The sequence below is a fragment of the Doryrhamphus excisus genome, chromosome 3 (assembly GCF_030265055.1).
Source record: "Doryrhamphus excisus isolate RoL2022-K1 chromosome 3, RoL_Dexc_1.0, whole genome shotgun sequence".
NCBI lineage: Eukaryota > Metazoa > Chordata > Actinopteri > Syngnathiformes > Syngnathidae > Doryrhamphus > Doryrhamphus excisus.
The window spans coordinates 28140600-28163049 of record NC_080468.1 but is presented as its reverse complement, the minus strand read 5'-3'; the positions used below and the strand labels follow the sequence as shown (position 1 = coordinate 28163049).

Genomic DNA, 22450 nt, shown 5'->3' with positions numbered 1-22450 from the left:
TTTGACAAGTTATTATCATTACAATTAATTATAATGTCCTATGATTTTAATATATTTTATATCATTTAATATTATTCAATTAATTCCAAATAATCCATTAAGCACAGTACATAAATATGTACTATATAATTTTAGTATTCTTATTTTATTATATTTATATATTATATCATTGGTAAATATTTGTTCAACTTAAAATATATATAATAAAATGTTACAATTTTATTGAATTATTAAATATTATCTTAACAGAAATAATGTATATCAATTGAAGTGCATAATACTTATTATACAAAAAAATCATCATGCACATGAAATTTATTAATAAAACATTAATCGAAAGTACCTTATTATTGATTATTATTATATATTATTGTTGCATTGGATTATAAAATTACATTACTGTAGTGTGATATTACATGATATCGTGCTATGAAAAATAATCAATAACCGTGAAACACCATTTTCACCGTGACTCATTAAATGTTTTAAAGATATTAAAGATCCAATGTTTTTTAGGACTCTTCGTGAACCATGAATGTCTTGAATGGGTTTCTCCCGCTCTACTGTTGCTAGGCAGGTTTAACCGGATTTTTTCTTGTATCTGACGTGCATGTTTGTAATGCGAATGTAAAAAAAACAGAGGCGCTACAACACACGCCTGCCTGCACTTCGCACTTCCTGGTACAGTTATTTGCCTGGCTCCGACGAGTCACCAAACAACCATCTGTCAAACTGTCAAACTTCGAGCAGTGTGGGAATTTTGTGGGCGAGGAAATTCACTTGTTTGCACACTGAGGAATATGATAGTCTTTAGGCTATATAATTCTCACATGATCCTATAGTATCACGTGTACTAGATAATGCCACAGGACTAGGTGGGTTCACCTTGTGGGTGTAAATATGCAATGTGAGCTTTCTTTTAAGGATAAACCTGCACGATATTAGCGTTTCGTCGTTGTTAATTGTGTGAAAATCCGTGCTTATAGTTTTTAAATTACTATACTCAACTTTATACCAACAGTCCCGTGAAAGTCGCAGTTGTCGCATCGTTTGACGTCACCAGCCGCGACTCAATGCTCAATTTTGGAACTTCTAAGAACGTCTAAGGCGAATTTGCTACGTTAACACAATTTTAATCAGAACGTATTAACACACACCAGCAAATAATTTCATGAAACACATTTAAGTTAACAAATACGAAGAATACGTAACCGGAAATTGTAGTTAGCTAACTTCTCAAGCGTCGCTGGGTGTGTAAATGACATTATTCAAAAGAAAAATACATATTTTGATAGATTCTTTGAGCGCATTTTATTGTGGTAATTGCTATTACTATAATTTATTATAATGAATAGTTCAGTAATAAATAAGTTACAACTAATGTGATTTTATTTAATTGAAAACATATACGTCATCAACCAGCGACAACGTCATGATGCGATCGTTTCCTCGTTTTAGAAAAACTAACACACAAATTGAGACATTTAATTCAATTTCATGTTGTTGTGTGGTACCCACGTTTGGAATGGAAACATCCAGATATGATTAGCGGTTAAAGTGCATTGTTCGAAAATGTATTACTTAGCCGCCTGGTCATACGTCATCACCTGGCGTCAATATTATGGTCTCATTTTCGGGCTCCGAACGCACCAAAGTCTGGATTTTATGATGACATTTACTACTGGACTAAGGTTGCTTAAACAAACAGTTCCACTGTGACACTGAAAACAGGACAGGCCCGAAAGTTAGCTAGCAAACTAACTTAAAGGTGAACACGTGTTTCCTTGTCGTCCGTCTCTTAATCTTAAAATATGCCTAAATTATTCGAACTAAAATACCCAGAAGAGTGTAAAACCATGCCCGAATGCTTCTGGTCGGCCGTGGACGTGTGGATTAAAAAGCCCCACGTAGTCAACAAGCGGCTCTGCGGGGTAAAAGAGACGCAAAGTCGACATGCGGCAGGCGAAGCACTGAGTTTGGTGCTAGGCGAAGATGGTGATGACGATGAGCTCCCCAAGGATGTTCTGAGTTTCATCACCACCTCAGCAATCACACGTAAACACACACTTTCCTACCATGTAAGGACATTTATTCCTAAAGTTAACATCTACGGGACACACCAGCACAAAGAGGTTGTCGTTAAAGGTAGGTGTTTCAGTTACAAATGACATTCTTTATGAATCTTCTTAATGAATATGGCGTTTTTTTTGTAGATTTTGACCGCCAGCAAGTGACATTTCTTCCATTTGAGGTGGACGAAAAAGGCAAAGCGTCTCTGAAAAAGTGCAACATTTATCAGATTCAGCTACATCTTAAGAACTTCAAGCAATGGTCAGTGTCCATGTTTACTCAACTGCAGAGAGTACCCGGCATCAATTCATTAATGGGTGGTGTTATTTGCATGAATGCGTTTTCACAATAACGATACCCAAAGAGCATGCGTTGTGATTGACAGCATCTACAAATACATTAATGTACTGTCCTGATCAACATTTGAAGACCAGTTGAAAAAAGGCAAGACTTTACAGTAAGACAGTCATTTCTAACTTCTCCAAAACATCCTGAGGCTCATGGAGCTAACATGAGCCAACATGAGGAACCCATTGGCTATCCAGGACACGGGACCATCCTGGGCCCAAATGAAGGTTGGTACCGTTGCCGAGGCAAGTCCCATAACCATCAGAGAAGAAAAAAGCTCTTCAAAAGCCTGGAATTAGCAGGAGGGCATCAAACACGGGGTATTGAAAGGTGGAAGAAAGTTTTCTTCTCCCTTGACTGTCCTGATGGCTTCCAACGTTACTGCCATGACAAGGAGATCCCACCTGAGATGTTTTCCACCATCATTATCCTTCAATGGTACAATGGAACTTGAGTTAGTGCAGGGGCGTCAAGCGCCAGTTGGCTATGCGGAGATGTAGCAGGGGGCATCCATCATGACTGAAGGCCCTGGTCTGTGTGGTGATGACGGAGGTCATCCTGGGTATTCCCCTCATCTAGATCCAATGGAGAACATTTGGGATGGATTTATGAAAATGGACATGAGTTCCAGACAGTGAAGCTATCTTCAGCACCTGGAGCAACATTCCCACTATCCTCCTGGGAACATCGAGAATGCCCAAAGCCATTTTTAATCTCATCAACAAGATTGGCACAGCTACTCATCACTCACTCCTTTTCACTCGATTCATACTACAAGCTAAATAGTTTGTTTCCTTGTGTCTTCGTGTAGGCTGTTGGAGCTGCATGTGCTGACGGCGGACACCGGATGGCACTCTGACGGCGTGGCCTACCCGAGGCTGTCGTGGCTGTCCAGCGAGCTGCTGCCCAAGCTGCTGCGCTGGTCCACCGAGTGCAAGAGCGGAGATTTCACCAGCACGTTGTCTCTGCTGCCTGTGGAAAAATACAGCCTGATGTACCAGCACCTCAAGGACAAGTACAAGGCCATGGTCAAGGTAGCGCTCTTAATTTACTAGCTGAGTTCTGATTGTGTCTGTACGAGGCGAGGACGTCTGTGTGCAGAGATAACAGTTGAGTTTGCTGAGGATGTTTTTGCAACAAAGAGATTGTTGATCGCTCAACTCCTTGTTTTTTTAAAACAACTTTATTTATCTTACAACTTAGTAACCTTACATGCGGGTTTGATGTAACCTTTGTCCTGTGTTTTCTGTACTGTATGCTTAGGTTTGGCCTGAGGTGACGGATCCAGAGAAGTTTGTTTACGAAGACGTGGCCATCGCCACATACCTCTTGGTTAGTGTTTGCTGTCATTTTATTTCCTGCGTGCTAGATCAGTGGTTCTCAACTAGGGGGTCGCCGATCCATTCAAGTCATCCAGCAAGTCAAGTCATTTGAGTAATATTTTAGCCATCTTCCTCCTTAGTATAAGTTCTTTGCATAGGTAAATGGGTATTTAATTTAGATTTATGCATGCACTTATGTCTTTCTTAATTTCTTTGATAAAATACGTTAATACAGTTTTGACTTAAAGATAAAGTAAAAATTAAGTTTTTACAAATTCAGTAAAAAATGGCAAAAGTGTAAAAAAAAAGAAAAATTAAAGGACTTAAATAAGTGTACAAAATAATACAAATAAATAAAAATGACAAGGAGTAAAAAAAATAAATCAATTAATGACTTAAATAAGAGTACAATATAATTATAATAAATATACCAAAATTGTAAAACAAATAAGTGTACAAAATAATATAAATAAAAGCAAAAGTGTAAGTCAATAAATGACTTGAATAATTGTACAAAATAATATTAATACAATTAACACTAGTGTAAAAAATAAATGGCCTGAAGATTAAGTGTACGAATACTACAAATTCTACAAAAGTGTAAAAAAACTTAAAGGACATAAATATGTGTACAAAATCATAGAAAATAACTAAAATGACAAAGGTGTAAAAAAGAAATCAATTAATGACTTAAATAAGAGTACAATATAATATAATAAATATACAAACAAATAACTAAGTGTACAAAATAATATAAATAAAAGCAAGAGTGTAAAAAATAAATGACTTAGTTGTACAAAATAATAGAAATAAATAAAAATGACAAAAGTGTAAAAACTAATCAATTACTTCAATGTATACAAAATAGTCAAAATAAAAGCGCGTGGCTCCTTCGTGAACGTTTGAGCATGTGCGTCCCGGGTGGACAACATTTGAGGAGACACCCTGACTGCTTGCAGGTACTTTGGTCTGAGGAGCAAACGGAACGCGATCTGAAGATGAAACAATCCTTCGTAGACCTGGGCTGTGGGAACGGTCTACTCGTGCACATTTTGGTCAAGGAAGGGGTGAGTGCTGGATATGTGCCATACAGGAGCTATAGCGTCGAGCTAGCGTCGGGAGGGTCATGGAAAAGCGTCCTTATGGGATTTTTGGGTTTCTTCTGCCTCACTATGACTTTTGGTGGAACTCCCCTGGAGTGACTCTGCCACTATTTTGGAAAAAAGTGTCCATGATTGTATTGTTACAATTTTCTTTATCTTGTAAAATGACTACATTTACTGCCATGTTCGAGGTTTTTTATTTATGACTGGTAAACTTCAAACTTTTTACACAAAATGACAGTCGTGAAAGTTTTTTTTACTTTAAGTTACTTTAAGTTTTTACTTAAAATGACATAATTCTTTACGACCTATCATTGGTGCCACTTTGGGGGAAAAAAGACTGTCAGAGAAAAAGATTGTCAAAATAAAGTCAGAAGTTTACTACTTTTCTCATGAATTTACGAGAATAAAAAAACATTACAAAACTAAAGTTGTAAATTTATGACAATGAACTCATAAGAATAATTTATTTTTGTAAATTTACAGCTTTATTCTCGTAATATTACAAGTTTTTTCTCGTATATGTGCAACTTTATTCTCGTAATATTACATGTTTTTTGTCATAAATGTACGACTTTATTCTCATAATATTACATGTTTTTTGTCATAAATGTATGACTTTATTCTTGTATTATTAAGAGTTTTTTCTCATAAATGTTCCACTATTCCCGTGATATTACAAGTTTTTTTCTCATAAATATAGCACTTTATTTTTGTAATATTTGGATTTTTTTTAAATCATAAATTTACTACTTTATTCTTGTAATGGAATGTGTTTTTTCATAAATTGACTTTATTGACTTTATTCTTGTAAAATGAGTTTTTTCTCATGAATTTACAACTTTATTCTCATAATATTATGTGTTTTTTCTCATAATCTGACTACTGTCAGATTTTTTTCTCAATGTGGCCGTCGGAATTCTTGTTATATCGTGAGCTTTTTTGTCACATGTAAACACATTTAAATATATATTATTTATTACGATCTTTCTTGTAGACTGTTTTCCATTGTAATATCTGCCAGCTAAGAACTTTAACGACATGTGCAGTTGTGATGTTTTTCACGTAAAAGTGCAACTTAATTTTGGTTATAGTAGAACTTTTTTTTTTCCTCCTACAATTAAATGATCATAATACTATATCATGACTTTTCTTGTCAAATTTTGCTTACGGTGTATTTTTCTTTATTTCTGGAATATTACAACCATATCCGGTCATATTCCTTAGGTTACTTCCTCTAAATTTGTTTGTTCCGATGTTCTAGTTTCTTTCCACTTTTTGTCATGTATTATTAGACGTTATTTTTTTCTGGTTAAATTGTAGCCCGTTATGACTTTTCCCATGATGGCATACTGTGTTGCAGCACCCTGGCAAGGGCATTGACGTTCGTAAGAGGAGGATCTGGGACATGTATGACTCCGACACGCTGCTGGAGGTGAGCAGGAAGGAATATATCACATGAAATTACAATAATGTCACTATTTTATATGAATAACTCATGTAAAAGCATCACAACATTTTCATCGCCGCGAGGGGGGGGTTGACTTGTTTGACTTCTTTTAGTCATGACTTTATTCTCATAAAATGACACATTTTTGCATGTCCGGTCCTGACTTCCCTGAAAATAGTGACTTTTATTCTCATAATGCAACAACTATATTCTTATAACATGACAGCTTTATTGTTATTGTTGCTTTATTATTAGCGTGTTAGCTTTTTAATTTTTTTTCAAAGATAAAGGCATAAGTATAGTAGAGTGTTTTCAGGTTAGGTGTTAGCATGCTTAGCATGTTACAATTTTTGCTACCTTTTTAATATAGCCCTATATACTGTAGATAATGTTTTCATGTTCAATTTTAACATGCTAACAGCATGTTAGCACTGCGTGTATGCTAATCATAGCATTTAAGACATTTCCATATCTGTAGACTTACATAAAGTGCTGTTGTGTTAGGTGCTAGCATGTAAACAGCTAGCATGTTAGCATTGTTACCATGCTAAAATTAGTATATATTATTTTTTTAGCTATTTTCAAAAATTTAATTTTAAATTTACATAGACAGTGGTTTTGTCTTTGGATGCTAACTGTTTGCATGCTAACAGTTGGTTGGCATGTAAGCAATGCTAGTATGCTAACATTCAAATTTTTTCAGTTATTATCTTACACTGACACTTCTCACTATCATGCTAGGTTTTAACATGCTAACAGTTAGCATGCTAACTACAACATTTCCGTCTGGCGTCAGCTCATCGGGATTGGGGTGCAGGATTCGACATCGCCAGCATTCACACTCGATTTTTCCCAAAACTGCACATTTGTACTTCATATTTAATATTATGCTGAATAGTTAATTATATATATATATTTTTCATTTTGAAGAAATAAATTCCCACATTTCTTAAATTGTGGTTAATATTTATTAAATAATAAATACGAAAATGAAATAATGTGTTTTTTCTTCCAAAAATAATATCTTTCCAGGAACAAGCCATCACTCCCAGTGAGAGCTTCTTATTCCCAGATACTGATTGGCTAATTGGGAACCACTCTGACGAGCTGACACCGTGGATCCCTGTCATAGCGGCCAGGTATTGCCTATGACCTGGCTGTTTCTAAAGCCACCACCAGGCGGCAGTGTTGCAATGCATATGCACAGTAAATGTCTTCCTTCGGACAGGTCGTCTTATTCCTGTCGCTACTTTGTTCTCCCGTGTTGCTTCTTTGACTTCTTTGGAAAATACCAGCGGCGTCACAGCCAAAAGTCGCAGTATAAGGAATACATCGACTTCATCGCAGACGTTAGCCGAGTCAGCGGCTTTGACACCCAGGTGGACTGCCTCAGGATACCCTCCACCAAGCGGGTAAGGATGCCATCTTAGCGAGGAGGCGGGGCTTAATCTTATGGGTTGTAGCAGAATGAGATCATGTTGCATTGGCTAAGATTGTGCTGCAAAGAAATGCACAAAATGGATGTCCAAAATGCAGCCCGGGGGCTGTTTACAGCCCGCCACTGTGTGTTTTTTTTTGGCCAATAGCGTATTCAACAACAAAACAACAGAAATCTTAATTTTGTGAGAATAACTTTGTAATTTTATGAGGAAAAATAAAGTAATGAAGCTGAAAATGAAAGAAAAATACTAATTTTCACAGGTCATAACATCAGAAACACACAACAGCAAATAAAGCTGTCATTTTTGAAAAATGATGTTGCAGAAAAAAAGTGACAAGAATGAAATCATAATTATGAGAAGAAATTAAAAAGTGACAAACAGCAGTAGCCGTAGAATAAAGTCAAAATATTAAGAGACACATGGAGAAAAAAATGGGAAAAAAATAATGCAATTTTATTAGAATGAACTGAAATATGAATATTTAAAAAAAGAATACCTTGAGAAATAACAAATAAATATATTATGGCAATAAAGTCATAATATGAAAAGGAAATTGGTGGCAATTATTTATGATGAAAATTGTAAAATAAAGGGAAACAATAGTACTGAATAGTAAGCAGTACTGAATGTATTCATACAGTATGTGTTTTCCTGTACCAGGTGTGTCTGGTAGGCCGCTCACGTAGCTACCAAACATCTGATGAGGCTCAGGCGGAAGACCGGCGAGCTCGTTACATCCAGAGCCGAGTGTCAGAGGTGGAGAGTGATCCCGTGAGCAGCAGCTGGGGGTCCGGGTTCCAGCCTCGAGAGAAGGTGGAAGTCGTGCGGAACTGCGCGACCCTTTCGCACGACTTTGTAGATGATGTGGTCCTTCGTGTCGCCGATGCTCTTCTGGCGCTGACGGTGGCTGATGGGCAGAGTTTTTCGAGCGAGTGGAACACAGGAGGTACGAACGCCATACTCGGGCTGTCTTGCCTCTGCTCACCACAGCCCTCTAGAGGGCAGTGTTGCTCACAGTGGACGGCATTCATCCCCTCCAAAAGATCCTCCAAAAACCAAAACATATGAAAATCCAATACATTAATTCATTTTCTACCACTTTTCCTCACGAGGGGGTGCTGGAGCCTATCCCAGCTGTCTTCGGGCTAGAGGCGGGGTACACCCTGGACTGGTGGCCCGCCAATCACAGGGCACATATAGACAAACAACCATTCACACTCACATTCATACCTATGGACAATTTGGAGTGGCCAATTAACCTAGCATGTTTTTGGAATGTGGGAGGAAACCGGAGTACCCGGAGAAAACCCACGCATGCACGAGGAGAACATGCAAACTCCACACAGACATGGCCGAGGGTGGAATTGTCTATCCAATACATTATTCCCATAATCTAATTAATCCATTTGAGGCTGCCAACAATATGAACACTAAAAACATTTTATGGAAAATATAGTTTTACATGCTGAAAATTCAGCAAATACATATTCATTCATTCATTTTCTACCGCTTTTTCCTCACGAGGGTCGCGGGGGTTGCTGGGGCCTATCCCAGCTGTCTTCGGGCGAGAGGCGGGGTACACCCTGGACTGGTCGCCAGCCAATCACAGGGCACATATAGACAAACAACCATTCACACTCACATTCATACCTATGGACAATTTGGAGTCACCAATTAACCTAGCATGTTTTTGGAATGTGGGAGGAAACCGGAGTACCCGGAGAAAACCCACACATGCACGGGGAGAACATGCAAACTCCACACAGAGATGGCCGAGGATGGAATTGAACCCTTGGTCTCCTAGCTGTGAGGTCTGCGCGCTAAACCACTAGACCGCCGTGCCGCCTAAATACATATTAATTATTATTATTATTATATTACTGCAGTTGTAGAAAATTCACGTCCATATTTATTTACAACTTTATTGTTATGATGAACTAATTTGCATCACATTTTACAATGGTTTTTGCCCCCATATTAGCTATTCTTTCCAACTAGCCGATCATAAAGTGTAAAAATAAGGTTATATTTACAGAACCGCCATTGAAAGCGCTTATTGTTGTTATGTCCAAGCAGTGCATGAAAAGTGTCAGGAGGGTTGTGATTGGTCCAAAGCAAAGGTCAGCTTGTGGTTGAAGTGAAAGGTCAAAGCAGAAATAGATGTCTCCATCCAGGATGTGTGACAAAAGGCCGGTGACAGCCGACTTTTTTATTTTCTAGCGATGCTCACAGCCTTGGGCTATTTATGACATTATTACTATGACTGCTATTTGGGCCTGTCCATCTGTTCAAATATTTAATTGGGATTAATTGTGATTTAATTGTGATGCTCCGATTTTGGCAAAAAAAACATGATGGGCATTTGCTGGTCGTTAAAGCCCTACATGTGTGCCGTGTGCCGTAGGGTTGCCGACACCCATATTAAGCCGACGAGGAACGCACTTATACTTATACTCTCGTATTGGCGCCAGAGTCGCCCGTCTGTAAAACCTCAATGGTTCAGTTTGACAGCTTGATCCATGCCAGCATTCCAGCACTCCCTTATCAAACTTGCCTTGCATCTTGCTTTACACGCTTTGCCTAGCTGTCACTGGCGGCAGCTAGTTAAGCTAGCTAGCTTATCCACCTAGCTTCTGGTCTTCAGACTCCAAATGTGGTAAGTATTAAAATTAGGGCTGTCAATTGATTAAAATATTAATCATGATTAATCACACTTTGACCATAGGTGACTCAGAATTAATTGCAGTTACAAATTAGTTTTTATCTCTAATAAGTTGGGGAAATCTCTCTGTGGTAAACGATTTGACAAACTACATAACATTTTATGTAAAGGGATGTACATTGTGGAAATATGGGCCATTATTTAAAAATAATATTAATATACAGTCAGAAAGCATATTTTTTTGCCTAGCTGTCACTGGCGGCAGCTAGTTAAGCTAGCTAGCTAGCCAGCTATCTTATCCACCTAGCTTCTGGTCTTCAGATTTCAAATGTGATAAGCTTAGAAAGTATAAATATTAGGGCTGTCAATTATTAAAATATTAATTATGATTAATCACACTTTGACCATCGGTGACTCAGAATTAATCGCAGATAGAAATTAGTTTTTTTATCTCGAATAAGTCGGGGAAATCTGAAACGATTTGACGAACTACATAACATTTTATGTAAAGGGATGGACATTTAAGAAATAGGGGCCATTTAAAAAAAATAATAACATACAGTCAGAAAGCATATTTTTTTGCCTAGCTGTCACTGGCAGCAGTTAGCTAGCTTATCGACCTAGCTTCTGGTCTTCAGACTCCAAATGTGATAAGCTTAGAAAGTATTAAAATTAGGGCTGTCAATTGTTCAAATATTAATCATGTTAATCACACTTTGACCATGGGTGACTCAGAATTAACCGCAGATAGAAATTAGTTTTTATATTATATTTTCTAAGCATATTTTTGCATTAAGTTGTATTTTGTTACGTTTCTTTATTATTAGCATATTGGCTCTTCAACTCGCACACAAAAGTTCAACAAATGGGAAGACCTGGGTTGGAGTTTGTCCAGGTTATACCCCGCCTGGGATAGGCTCCAGCATACACCCTAAAGCAGAGGTAGGGAATCTATGGCTCGGGAGCCAGGTAGGGCTCTTTTGATGACTGTATCTGGCTCTCAAGCATTTCTTACCACAATAAAAATGCATTTTTGCTAACATTTTAAAGTAAACCATCACAGAAATGACTGTTAAAAATAATATTCAAAATCAACAACTTTCCTATGCATTTTAATTCGTCCATCTATATTCCGCTGCAATACGGCCAACCATATCTATCTTTCCTGATGATATTTTCCAGGTCAAACACCAAAACTTGATTATTACTGGGTAATGCTGTAGTCTACCTCGGTCATTGAGATGTCAAAAAAACATGTAAATGTAAACTTTCCTCCTTTAGTCAAATAGTCACCTAGCTAAAGCTGCAGAACCAAGCCTTCTGGTGAAGATGGCCAAAAGAATGAAATACGTGTACTGAATACGGTTCAAAACTATGCAGCAGCAGACGTTGCATTAATGGCAGCAAGTATTTGATTTATTATTAGACATTGCGCTGCTCACGAAAGTATGCTGGCCACACCCCATTGGCGTGGGGTAGTGTGCCTGGTCTACATAATTAGAGCCCATTATATCTAAAACTGTTGGTCTTACATAAAAATGCACACATTTTATTGCATTCAAAATGTATATGGCTCTCACAGATACACATTTTAAAATATCTGGCCTTCATGGCTCTCTTAGCCAAAAAGGTTCCCGACCCCTGCCCTAAAGTATGACAGGAAGAACATCAAATTAAAAGCACAAAATGAATACAGATACGTAGCTACAGACTTGTTTTTCAAAGAGTAACACAAATTAGCACTCAATAAGGTCATCAAATCTTACCTTCATGCATTCCCACATAGTATCAACATTTGGGAGCAAACATGAAGGGAAAGAAAAAGGAGGAAAATACAGTATAGTAGTGAATTGGTCTCAGAGATGAATAAAGTATCTACAGTATCTGTTCAGTGGGAGTGCGGGAGATTTGTTTAAGGGTGGTCATAGAAAGTGGGACAAATCTCACATTAAGCATTCAAAAACTGGGGGATTTCCAAGTGTATATTGTTTTTTTAAGCCAACGTCCATCAGTACAAGCCTGGACTTGGCTTTTCAGAGAGGTTGTGTACCGAACAAATGTGTACATGAGGACTCAATAAGGTCATCAAATCTTACCTCTAAAATAGAAAATAATAGAGTATAGTAGTAGTCCTGTGCAGCATGGGACAAAGTTATAAGGTGCATTCAAGTACAGTCAAGAAAAGTGGGACAAAATGCTGCTTGCAAAATATTGGGCAGTTGCATCATCACCTCTTTGTGCCTCTTGCGCAAAAAAAAAAGTAAAAGACGTATAAATGCATCTTTGGGAGCAAATTAGTTAATATTTGATTAATTAATATTAATTACTTGTAGAATTTCTGCTGTTTTTAACTTTCCTTATTATAGAATGTGCCACAGTGTCCAACCTCAAAGCGTTCCAGTCAAAAGTAAACAAACAACATGGCTGCCAACCACGAAAAGTGTGATGCACATTTTTAGTTTTGTTGTAAAATGAGATTTTATATTTATTTATTTTATACAAATGTTAAATCTCGCCTTCAGGCAGCTTGTCGCTGGGCGAGGTGGCCTCGTTGTTGCGTCAGGGTACGCTCCAGCAGCTGAAGAAGGAATGTGGCGGCCTTCAGACGCTCCTGAAGAACAACCATCAAGTTTTTCAAGGTAACAACACAGCACTTTTATTGTGAAAGGAAGCTCCATTTCCTGCTGTTATCATCAGTGGAAGGAGGAAGGGTCCACATACGAGATTGGCGGGACGGGAGACCACCCAGGGCTGGCGCCAAGAGGAGGCCCGTGGCCCCCGGTGCTCTGAAAACACGCCCCTGCTGGTTTCACAGCCATCACCCTCAAGGCTGCCCCCTACTGGCACAACACTGCACCTTTGCTCACGGCTGCGACGACCTCCGACCTTCTACCAGACCTCACAAGAAAAGCAAAAGTGATGTTTGATTATTAATCATATACACATTTTTGCCATAACATTACATTTTTTTTAAAACAAACAACTAATTCCAACTTTTCCATGACGTTATTTTTTTTACCTTCGGAAAGCGCAGCGCAGAGGTTTTGTTTTTACCAACATTTATCTGTTTGATTGTGATCAACTTGAGCAAAGTTCTGAATGGGATATGGAAGAACTGATTCCATTTTGGGGGTGATCCGGATCACCGTCTGGATCTTGGAATTTTTTAAAGGACTCTTTTAACATTGTGATATAGGACCATTTATGTCCACAAAAAGATGGTCAGAGCTAGATGTTAACATGCTAATGTTAGCACACTAGCATTGCGAGCATGCTAATATTGTATAGTGGCATTTCTAACCAACATCATGCTATGTTTTAGCATGCTAACATTAGCATAGTAGCATTTTTAGCCATTTTCGAAGGTAGACACTATTATGCTAGTTATAAATATACAAACAGTTTTCGAGGTAGTCACAAAGTACAAGTACAAACAATTATGCTAGGTATCAGCATGCCAATGTTAGCATTGTTAGGATTCTTTAAGTGATTGAAACCCTTCCATGGTACGTTTTTTACATGAAGTCTTGTGCAAGAGGCGAAAACATTTGATAACGTTACCTTTTTATCAATTTGAAGCCATAAAAATGGCCACCAGGTGGCAGCGGTGCAATTAATAGCCCGGCAGGGCTCTTTTGCATGTACAAGCGCCTTTGACCACACGCATTTGTGACATGAAACAGGAAGTGGTCTCCGTGTGGTTGATCTCGCTGCCACATGGTGTCTCTGGTAACGGTGAAAGTATCATTAAATGTTAATTTATTCCTTTAATTCCTCATTTATATGCATTTCACATTGTTTTATGTATGGACAGCTATAATTGTAAAACTATAAAAATGTGTTTTGTGTTGACCCTTTTGAGAGTGAAGTGCTGATGACATCATAGACAGGCGACAGGTTGCCACTTTGTTAGCGTGCTAACAAGACGCTAACAAAGAAGGATGTGTTCTAATTTTAAAAAATACATTAAGAATACAGATGGGCTCATGCAGTTTATTAACAACATGACGAGATGCGCTAGTGGAGGATGAAATCAAAGCAAATTTGCAACGTAAATATTCAACGTTAACCAAAACAAACATGCAAACCAGAACGGACTCTAAACAAAGGTTTGACTGAATGTCAAAATTCTAACTTTTCTCGAGACACAAACTCAGAATATTAAAAGGATAGTAGCTAATAAAGACCATTAAGTTGTTTGGAACAAAATAAATAATATTGGAATAATTTATTTAAAGCTATATCACGAGAATACACTCTTTAATGAAAAACGCACACAAGAACAATTTGCACTAGATGACGTTTTTATACAATATCAATTCCACTATGTATTCAATGTAAAATTCAACTATAAGACTGAAAAGTGGCATCTGGTGATAAGGAAATCAGTACATTGTAGAAAATGTTGCCTTTTCCCCGTAGACCAGTGGGCTAGAATTAGGACGTATTACACATCCGCTGCACTTCAGGCCTAATTAATGATTCAAACATGGCTCGTTTCACGACGTCTTGAGTCTTACCTAACGTGTTAAATTTTAGATGGACAGCAATGAAAAAGTGATTACATCTGCCATGCACGGAAAAGCCAAGTGAAAGTGTGTAGCAGGTCCCTCTGCAGGCATCCATTCAAAGGATGCTCTTTGTTGTCTTTCATGTGCAGGAGGGGATGTCTTTCAGCCAATGAGAAGCGAAAGGTCCTTTTGTGATTTATTTATGGATTACCAGTAGGCGGTGTCCTGTCTCTTTCATTGATTGGACATCAGTCCATCGGAAATGATAGCAATGAAATTCACTGGTTCTAGACATGTATGAACTAGATTACTAAATCACATCAGTAAATTGATGTGCCTTAGTCTTGAATTCTTCATCAGTCCCTCAGTAACTACTCTAAATTGATGTGCCTTAGTCTTGAGTTCTTCATCAGTTCCTCAGTAACTACTCTAAATCATGGGGCCTTAGTCATGAGTTCTTCATCAGTTCCTCAGTAACTACTCTAAATCATGACACCTTATTCATGAGTTCTTCATCAGTTCCTCAGTAACTACTCTAAATTGACGTGCCTTAGTCTTGAGTTCTTCATCAGTTCCTCAGTAACTACTCTAAATCATGGGGCCTTAGTCTTGAGTTCTTCATCAGTTCCTCAGTAACTACTCTAAATTGATGTGCCTTAGTCTTGAGTTCTTCATCAGTTCCTCAGTAACTACTCTAAATCATGGGGCCTTATTCATAAGTTCTTTATCAGTTCCTCAGTAACTACTCTAAATTGATGTGCCTTAGTCTTGAGTTCTTCATCAGTTCCTCAATAACCACTCAAAACTGTGGTGTGTTAGTCATGAGTTCTTCATCAGTTCCTCAGTAACTACTCTAAATTGCTGTGCCTTAGTCATGAGTTCTTCATCAGTTACTCAGTAACTACTCTAAATCATGGGGCCTTAGTCATGAGTTCTTCATCAGTTCCTCAGTAAATACTCTAACTTGATGTGCCTTGGTCTTGAGTTCTTCATCAGTTCCTCAGTAACTACTCTAAATCATGGGGCCTTAGTCTTGAGTTCTTCATCAGTTCCTCAGTAACTACTCTAAATTGATGTGCCTTAGTCTTGAGTTCTTCATCAGTTCCTCAGTAACTACTCTAAATCATGGGGCCTTATTCATGAGTTCTTCATCAGTTCCTCAGTAACTACTCTAAATTGATATGCCATAGCCATGAGTTCTTCATCAGTTCCTCAGTAACTACTCTAAATCATGGGGCCTTATTCATGAGTTCTTCATCAGTTCCTCAGTAACTACTCTAAATTGCTGTGCCTTAGTCATGAGTTCTTCATCAGTTACTCAGTAACTACTCTAAATCATGGGGCCTTAGTCATGAGTTCTTCATCAGTTCCTCAGTAACTACTCTAAATTGATATGCCATAGCCATGAGTTCTTCATCAGTTCCTCAGTAACTACTCTAAATTGCTGTGCCTTAGTCTTGAGTTCTTCACCAGTTCCTCAGTAACTACTCTAACTTGCTGCGCCTCAGTCATGAGTTCTTCATCAGTTCCTCAGTAACTACTCTAACTTGCTGCCCCTTAGTCATGAGTTCTTCATCAGTTACTCAGTAACTACTCTAAATCATGGGGCCTTAGTCATGAGTTCTTCATCAGTCCCTCAGTAACTACTCTAAATCATGGGGCCTTAGTCATGAGTTCTTCATCAGTTCCTCAGTAACTACTCTAAATTGATGTGCCTTGGTCTTGAGTTCTTCATCAGTTCCTCAGTAACTACTCTAAATTGACGTGCCTTAGTCTTGAGTTCTTCATCAGTTCCTCAATAACCACTCAAAACTGTGGTGTCTTAGTCATGAGTTCTTCATCAGTTTTTCGCTACTTTAAATGTATGTGCCTTAGTCATGAGTTCATCAGTTCATAAGTAACAATCTCATTTATCCGTGTGCTAACTGTGTTTATTTATTGATTTATTACGACCACATTTCCACTACCGAGGTTGTGCCAAGATTGTCTACACTCAGTAAATGCGGACCTACATTACCACTCTCCAACCTGTAGCTCCTAACCACATTTCAACTCCTATACCCACTAAATTAGAAAGTGGGGTTCGGCAGTAGTCCGGAAGTCCTCAGGAGCATTTGGGAGTGTGACCAATAACAGCAGAGTTGGTGTGCCCGGTGGCAGGACGTGGGTGGAATAAATGAAAAAAGTGTTTGAGAAATCTAAGGAAATAGAGCTGGAATAGGTACAGGTTCTGAAACAGACCATGGGGGGTGGGGTGGGGGGGGGGGTGTTGCCAGGGAACCAGCATGGTTCCCTTCAGCACGCTGGCCAGCACCCGCATGGACGTCACAGTCCTCCAGCGGACTTCCACTCTCCATCCATGGACTTCCCTGATGTCCTCTCCGCGTCTTTCCTCGTCGCGGTGGCTCTCGTCTCGCTCCTTTCCAACTTGTTGGTGCTGCTCTGCTTCCTCCACAGCACCGAGATCCGCCGACAAGCCCCCGGCGTCTTCACCATGAACTTGTCCCTCTGCAACATCCTCATCGCGGTACTCAACATGCCCGCCACCGCGGCCGGCATCCTTCGGCGGCAGCAGCCCTTCGGGGACGCCTGGTGCAGCTCCGTGAGCTTCCTGGAGACCTTCCTGACCGCCAACGCCATGTTGAGCACGGCGGCGCTCAGCATCGACCGGTGGATCGCGGTGGTCTTCCCGCTCAGCTACTCCGCCAAAATGCGCTACAAGGACGCCGTGGTGATGGTGTGCTACTCCTGGATGCACTCCTTCTCCTTCTCCCTCACGGCGCTGCTCTTCTCCTGGCTCCGCTACAGCGACGTGTACGCGTCTTGCACGCTGCAAAGAAGCGGCGGCGACCGGGTGAAGTTTGCCATCTTCACCGCGGTCTTCCACGCCGGAAGTTTTGTGCTGTCGCTGCTCACGCTGTGCTTCGCTTACCTGAAAGTGCTCCAAGTGGCCAGGTTTCACTGCAAGAGGATCGACGTGATCACCATGCAGACCCTCTTCCTGCTGGTCGACCTCCACCCAAGGTACCAACACACAAACATTGTGATGTGCAGCAGGTCAAAATAAGAAACATTATTCATTTTTAATCATTTTGTCCCCAATTTTTGCAGTTTTATTTGAAATTTGTCAAAATATTTCCTTCTTTAATATAGTTTTCATTAATTTAATTTTGACTTTATTCCTGTGATATTTCCACCTTATAATATTCTAACATTTCCCCAACGTCATTTTCCAGAAATGATAACCATATTTTGCTTTGTTTCTCACAATATTATGACTAAAAAAACCCACATTTTTTCCTTTAACATTTAAAGCTCTCCACTACTAATTTTTATATAATATTTTATACAAATATACATGTTTATTATAGGGAAATTGGGACTCTTTCACGTTAGAATATTTTGTCATAAATTGACAGCTGTTTTTTCCATTTCCATACTAGCATACTTCTTGTCACTATGACTTTTATTATGAGGCGATATAAATATTTTCAGCTTTTTTCTTGAATAAGCTTTGTAAGTTCGTTCATTCATTTTCTACCGCTTTTCCTCATGAGGGTCGCGGGGTGTGCTGGAGCCTATCCCAGCTGTCTTTGGGCGAGAGGCGGGGTACACTTTATTCTCCTAATATTGCAACTTGTTCTCATAAAGTTATTCTCCTGAATGTATAACTTTATTGTCCGAAATTTCTTTATTTTTTCTTGTAAATGTACCCCTTTTGTTTTCGCCCATTTACGATGCTTGTAACTTTACAACTTAATTCTTGTAAATAACAAAGTTTTCTAATTAATTTATGACTTATCTCGTTATATTACAATCTTATTCTCATAAATGTAAATGTACGACTTTGTTGTACATTCCAGTCATATTGTGCATGTTTTTCTCATATATTCCTGATACGCTGTTGGAAGAACCAAACAAAACATTGAATAAAGTTGTCATTTTTGGTTTGGAAAATGAAGTTGAAGAAAAAGTCCTAATGTTACGAGAATAAAACACAAGGTCCCAATTAAGAAAATAGAATTTATGAGAAGAAATTAAATCCATGAAGGAGATGAGAATACAAAACAGGCGTGGCTTGGATCGGATTGGTTGACATTCGCCTGCGTACCTAATGAAATGGCCAATGAGTGTCCTTGTTGTTCATTTTTTTGTGTGAAATCCAAATCTTTCTTGTTAGCGTGAAGCAGCGATGTCTAGCTGAGCAAAAGAGGCGAAAGCAGAGAGCCACCAAGAAGGTCAGCATCTTCATCGGCTCCTTCGTCATCTGCTTTGCTCCTTATGTAATTACCAGGTATGCCACATCAGCTTCAATCCATCAATCATTCATCAGGAAACATTTAGTATATCATTCATACGACTCTTCGCCTTTCTTTGCCACGCCCGCTTTGGCAGGTTAGCCGAGCTCCTCCCCTTTGTGGACGTCAACCGCCGCTGGGGCATCATCAGCAAGTGCCTGACGTACAGCAAGGCCGTCTCAGACCCGTTCGCCTATTCCCTCCAACGGCAGCAGTACAGGAAGGTGGCGCTTCACATCCTCAACCGTGTGCTCCGCCGCGACCTCTACCCATCATCCGGCCAGAACAGCTCGCTGGACACGGAGAGCGACTACTGCCTGCAGAGGATCAGCTAGCATCCGGTAGCCGCGGGGCGCAAAAATGCAAAGGCAGCTTTCCTGGGGAGTGAGGTGATGGTTTGCAATGGCGGGTAAGGTTAGCAACGGATGGGAAGGGTAAGTCATTGGCCGCTCTAATGACAAGACATGTGATTCTTCTTCTTTTGGACTTTTAGGACCAACTTTGGTATGGAGAGACACAAGATGGAAACGATGTTTCGTATCTTGGTTGGGTTTTTTGGTGACTTTTTCATCCAAAATTTGGATTAAAAGTAGGTATTTGGCGTTGCTGTTTTGCCAAAGGACATGCATTTTTCATTTAGTCATGGTTTTGTTAAGAAAACAACTCAAAGACACTGGAGGGTCACTGGCCGGCATTTTAGTCACTGTTCGATCTAAAAGTACAGCTGTAAGTTGGCATTGTTATCTTGTCAAAGTCTATTCATTTTTTGGGTATTTTATTTATATTTTAAATGTTATCAAGAAAACTATGGCAAAATTCGCTGTAGGGTCATTGCCAAGCTTTTTAGTCACTGTTCAGTCTATCAAGTTAATATAAAGAATGTAGATTAGATAAGTTTTTTTTATTTTGTGTGTTTTTGTCTTATTAAAGACCATTCATTTAACATATGTTTTCATTATATTTATGGTTTCATCAGGAAATACACACCAACTTGCACTGTAGGGTCGTTGGCCGGCTTTTTAGTCACTGTTTGGTCTAAAAGTACAGTTGTAAGTCGGCATTTAGCATTGTTGTCTTGTCAAAGTCCATTAATTTATCGGCTATTTTAATTTTATTCATAATGTTATCAAGAAAAGTCCATCAAAATGCGCTGCAGGGTCATTGGCCGGCTTTTTAGTCACTGTTCGGTCTATAAGTACAGTTGTAAGTAGGCATTTAGCATTGTTGTCTTGTCAAAGTCCATTAATTTATCGGCTATTTTAATTTTATTCATAATGTTATCCAGAAAACTCCATCAAAATGCGCCGCAGGGTCATTGGCCGGCTTTTTAGTCACTGTTCGGTCTAAAAGTGCAGTTGTAAGTAGGCATTTAGCATTGTTGTCTTGTCAAAGTCCATTAATTTATTGCCTATTTTAATCTTATTCATGATTTTATCAAGAAAACTCCACCAAAATGCACTGTAGGCTCATTGGCAAGCTTTTTAGTCACTGTTCAGTCTACCAAGTTAATTTAAAGTATCTAGATTAAAGTTTCTCATATTGTTGTTTGTTTTTGTCTTATTAAAGACCATTAATTTATCAGATATTTTTTTTATATTTATGGTTTCATCAGGAAATACACACCAACTTGCACTGTAGGGTCATTGGCCGACTTTTTAGTCACTGTTTGGTCTAAAAGTACAGTTGTAAGTCGGCATTTAGCATTGTTGTCTTGTCAAAGTCCATTAATTTATCGGCTATTTTAATTTTATTCATAATGTTATCAAGAAAACCCCATCAAAATGCGCCGCAGGGTCATTGGCAAGCTTTTTAGTCACTGTTCAGTCTATCAAGTTAATTTAAAGTATCTAGATTAAAGTTTTTCATATTTTTATGTGTTTTTGTCTTATTAAAAACTATGAATTTATCATACTTTCATTATATGTATGGTTTCATCAGGAAATACACACCAACTTGCACTGTAGGGTCATTGGCCGGCTTTTTAGTCACTGTTCGGTCTATAAGTACAGTTGTAAGTAGGCATTTAGCATTGTTGTCTTGTCAAAGTCCATTAATTCATCGCCTATTTTAATTTAATTCATAATGTTATCAAGAAAACTCCACCAAAATGCACTGTAGGCTCATTGGCAAGCTTTTTAGTCACTGTTCAGTCTATCAAGTTCATTTTAAGTATCTAGATTAAAGTTTTTCATATTTTTGTGTGTTTTTGTCTTATTAAAGACCATGAATTTATCATATATTTTCATTATATTTATGGTTTCATCAGGAAAGACACACCAACTTGCACTGTAGGGTCATTGGCCGGCTTTTTAGTCACTGTTCGGTCTATCAAGTTCATTCAAAGTATGTAGACTAAAGTTTTTCATATTTTTGTGTGTTTTTGTCTCATAAAAGAGAATTAATTTATCATATATAATCTTTATATTTAAGTGTAGGAGCCATGAATGAATTTAGATAAATTTTGTAGGTGCATGACAGTTTAAATTTGAATAGTGGTGTTTGTTATTGTTTATGATATGATTTAGGTTTGTTGTGATCAAGTAGGTCAAATGGATATGGGCGGTGATGGTTTGTTAATATAGGCACCTGCTCACCTGTGTGGCCAGAGAGACAGAGTGAGGGTGAGCAGGGTTGCCCGTATTTTTTGTTGACCGCTAATTTCTTTAATCTCTGTGATTACTTTGATTATGAGTTTGTCCACAGTATCATAAGTTGATCATTATTTTTCTTTAATAAAAGGTTACATTTATTTTTTCGTATTGCAGAGATTTTTTTTTTATGTGCGGTGCATCAGACAAAGGAAAGGCCTCTCAGTGACTCTTTTGCATGAAGTCGCTACATTAAGGTTTCATCAGGAAATACACACCAACTTGCACTGCAGGGTAATTGGCCGGCTTTTTAGTCACTGTTCGGTCACAATATACACTTGTAAGTAGGCACTGATCTGTCTAAAACGTTAATTAAAAGTACGTAGATTAACATTTTTCACATTTTTTGTGTTTTTGTCTTTTTAAAGACCATATTTTCATTATAGTTATGGTTTCATCAAAACATACACACCAATATGCATTGTAGTGTCATTGGCAAGCTTTTTAGTCATTGTTCAGTCCGAGAAGTTCATTAAAAGTACTTAGATGAAAGTTTATTCATATTTTTTGTGTTTTTGTCTTATGACATAACCTCGTAGGAGACTCAGTAAGTGAGTAAAAACACCTACGTATATATTATGTTTGGAACCACAGCT

At 38.4% G+C, this 22450-nt stretch overlaps 2 protein-coding genes across 3 annotated transcripts; both read left to right on the top strand.

The window, feature by feature from the left end:
* Positions 1-756: 756 nt before the first annotated feature.
* trmt44 (tRNA methyltransferase 44 homolog) lies at positions 757-13373 on the top strand. Its single transcript, XM_058068835.1, has 11 exons — positions 757-2145; positions 2214-2331; positions 3230-3452; positions 3682-3750; positions 4700-4807; positions 6207-6278; positions 7326-7432; positions 7522-7705; positions 8396-8681; positions 12920-13036; positions 13095-13373. Exons 1-11 carry the CDS (start codon positions 1812-1814, stop codon positions 13322-13324), a joined length of 1848 nt encoding a protein of 615 aa, XP_057924818.1. The 5' UTR covers positions 757-1811; the 3' UTR covers positions 13325-13373.
* A 3761-nt stretch (positions 13374-17134) lies between these two features.
* Positions 17135-22040, top strand: LOC131125219 (G-protein coupled receptor 26-like). 2 transcript variants are annotated; one of them, XR_009128994.1, is made up of 4 exons: positions 17135-17932; positions 19089-19202; positions 19304-19615; positions 19700-22040. XR_009128994.1 is itself a non-coding variant. In XM_058066542.1 (3 exons), the coding sequence occupies exons 1-3, from the start codon at positions 17151-17153 to the stop codon at positions 19539-19541; spliced, it is 1134 nt and encodes a 377-aa protein (XP_057922525.1). In that variant the 5' UTR covers positions 17135-17150; the 3' UTR covers positions 19542-22040. The 2 variants fall into 2 exon arrangements, 1 of the variants encoding a protein (XP_057922525.1); XM_058066542.1 differs by having other exon boundaries at positions 19304-22040.
* Positions 22041-22450: the final 410 nt, after the last annotated feature.

What these genes read in the sequence shown, in the direction of transcription:
- LOC131125219 (XM_058066542.1), top strand. Translation starts at nt 17,151, where the DNA reads ATGGGGGGTGGGGTGGGGGGGGGGGTGTTGCCAGGGAACCAGCATGGT. An exon ending in CTGGTCGACCTCCACCCAAG is followed by an intron (nt 17,933 to 19,088) that starts GTACCAACACAC and finishes CTTTCTTGTTAG; the next exon opens with CGTGAAGCAGCGATGTCTAG. An exon ending in GCTCCTTATGTAATTACCAG is followed by an intron (nt 19,203 to 19,303) that starts GTATGCCACATC and finishes CCGCTTTGGCAG; the next exon opens with GTTAGCCGAGCTCCTCCCCT.
- trmt44 (XM_058068835.1), top strand. Translation starts at nt 1,812, where the DNA reads ATGCCTAAATTATTCGAACTAAAATACCCAGAAGAGTGTAAAACCATG. An exon ending in CTTAAGAACTTCAAGCAATG is followed by an intron (nt 2,332 to 3,229) that starts GTCAGTGTCCAT and finishes GTCTTCGTGTAG; the next exon opens with GCTGTTGGAGCTGCATGTGC. An exon ending in GGATACCCTCCACCAAGCGG is followed by an intron (nt 7,706 to 8,395) that starts GTAAGGATGCCA and finishes TTCCTGTACCAG; the next exon opens with GTGTGTCTGGTAGGCCGCTC.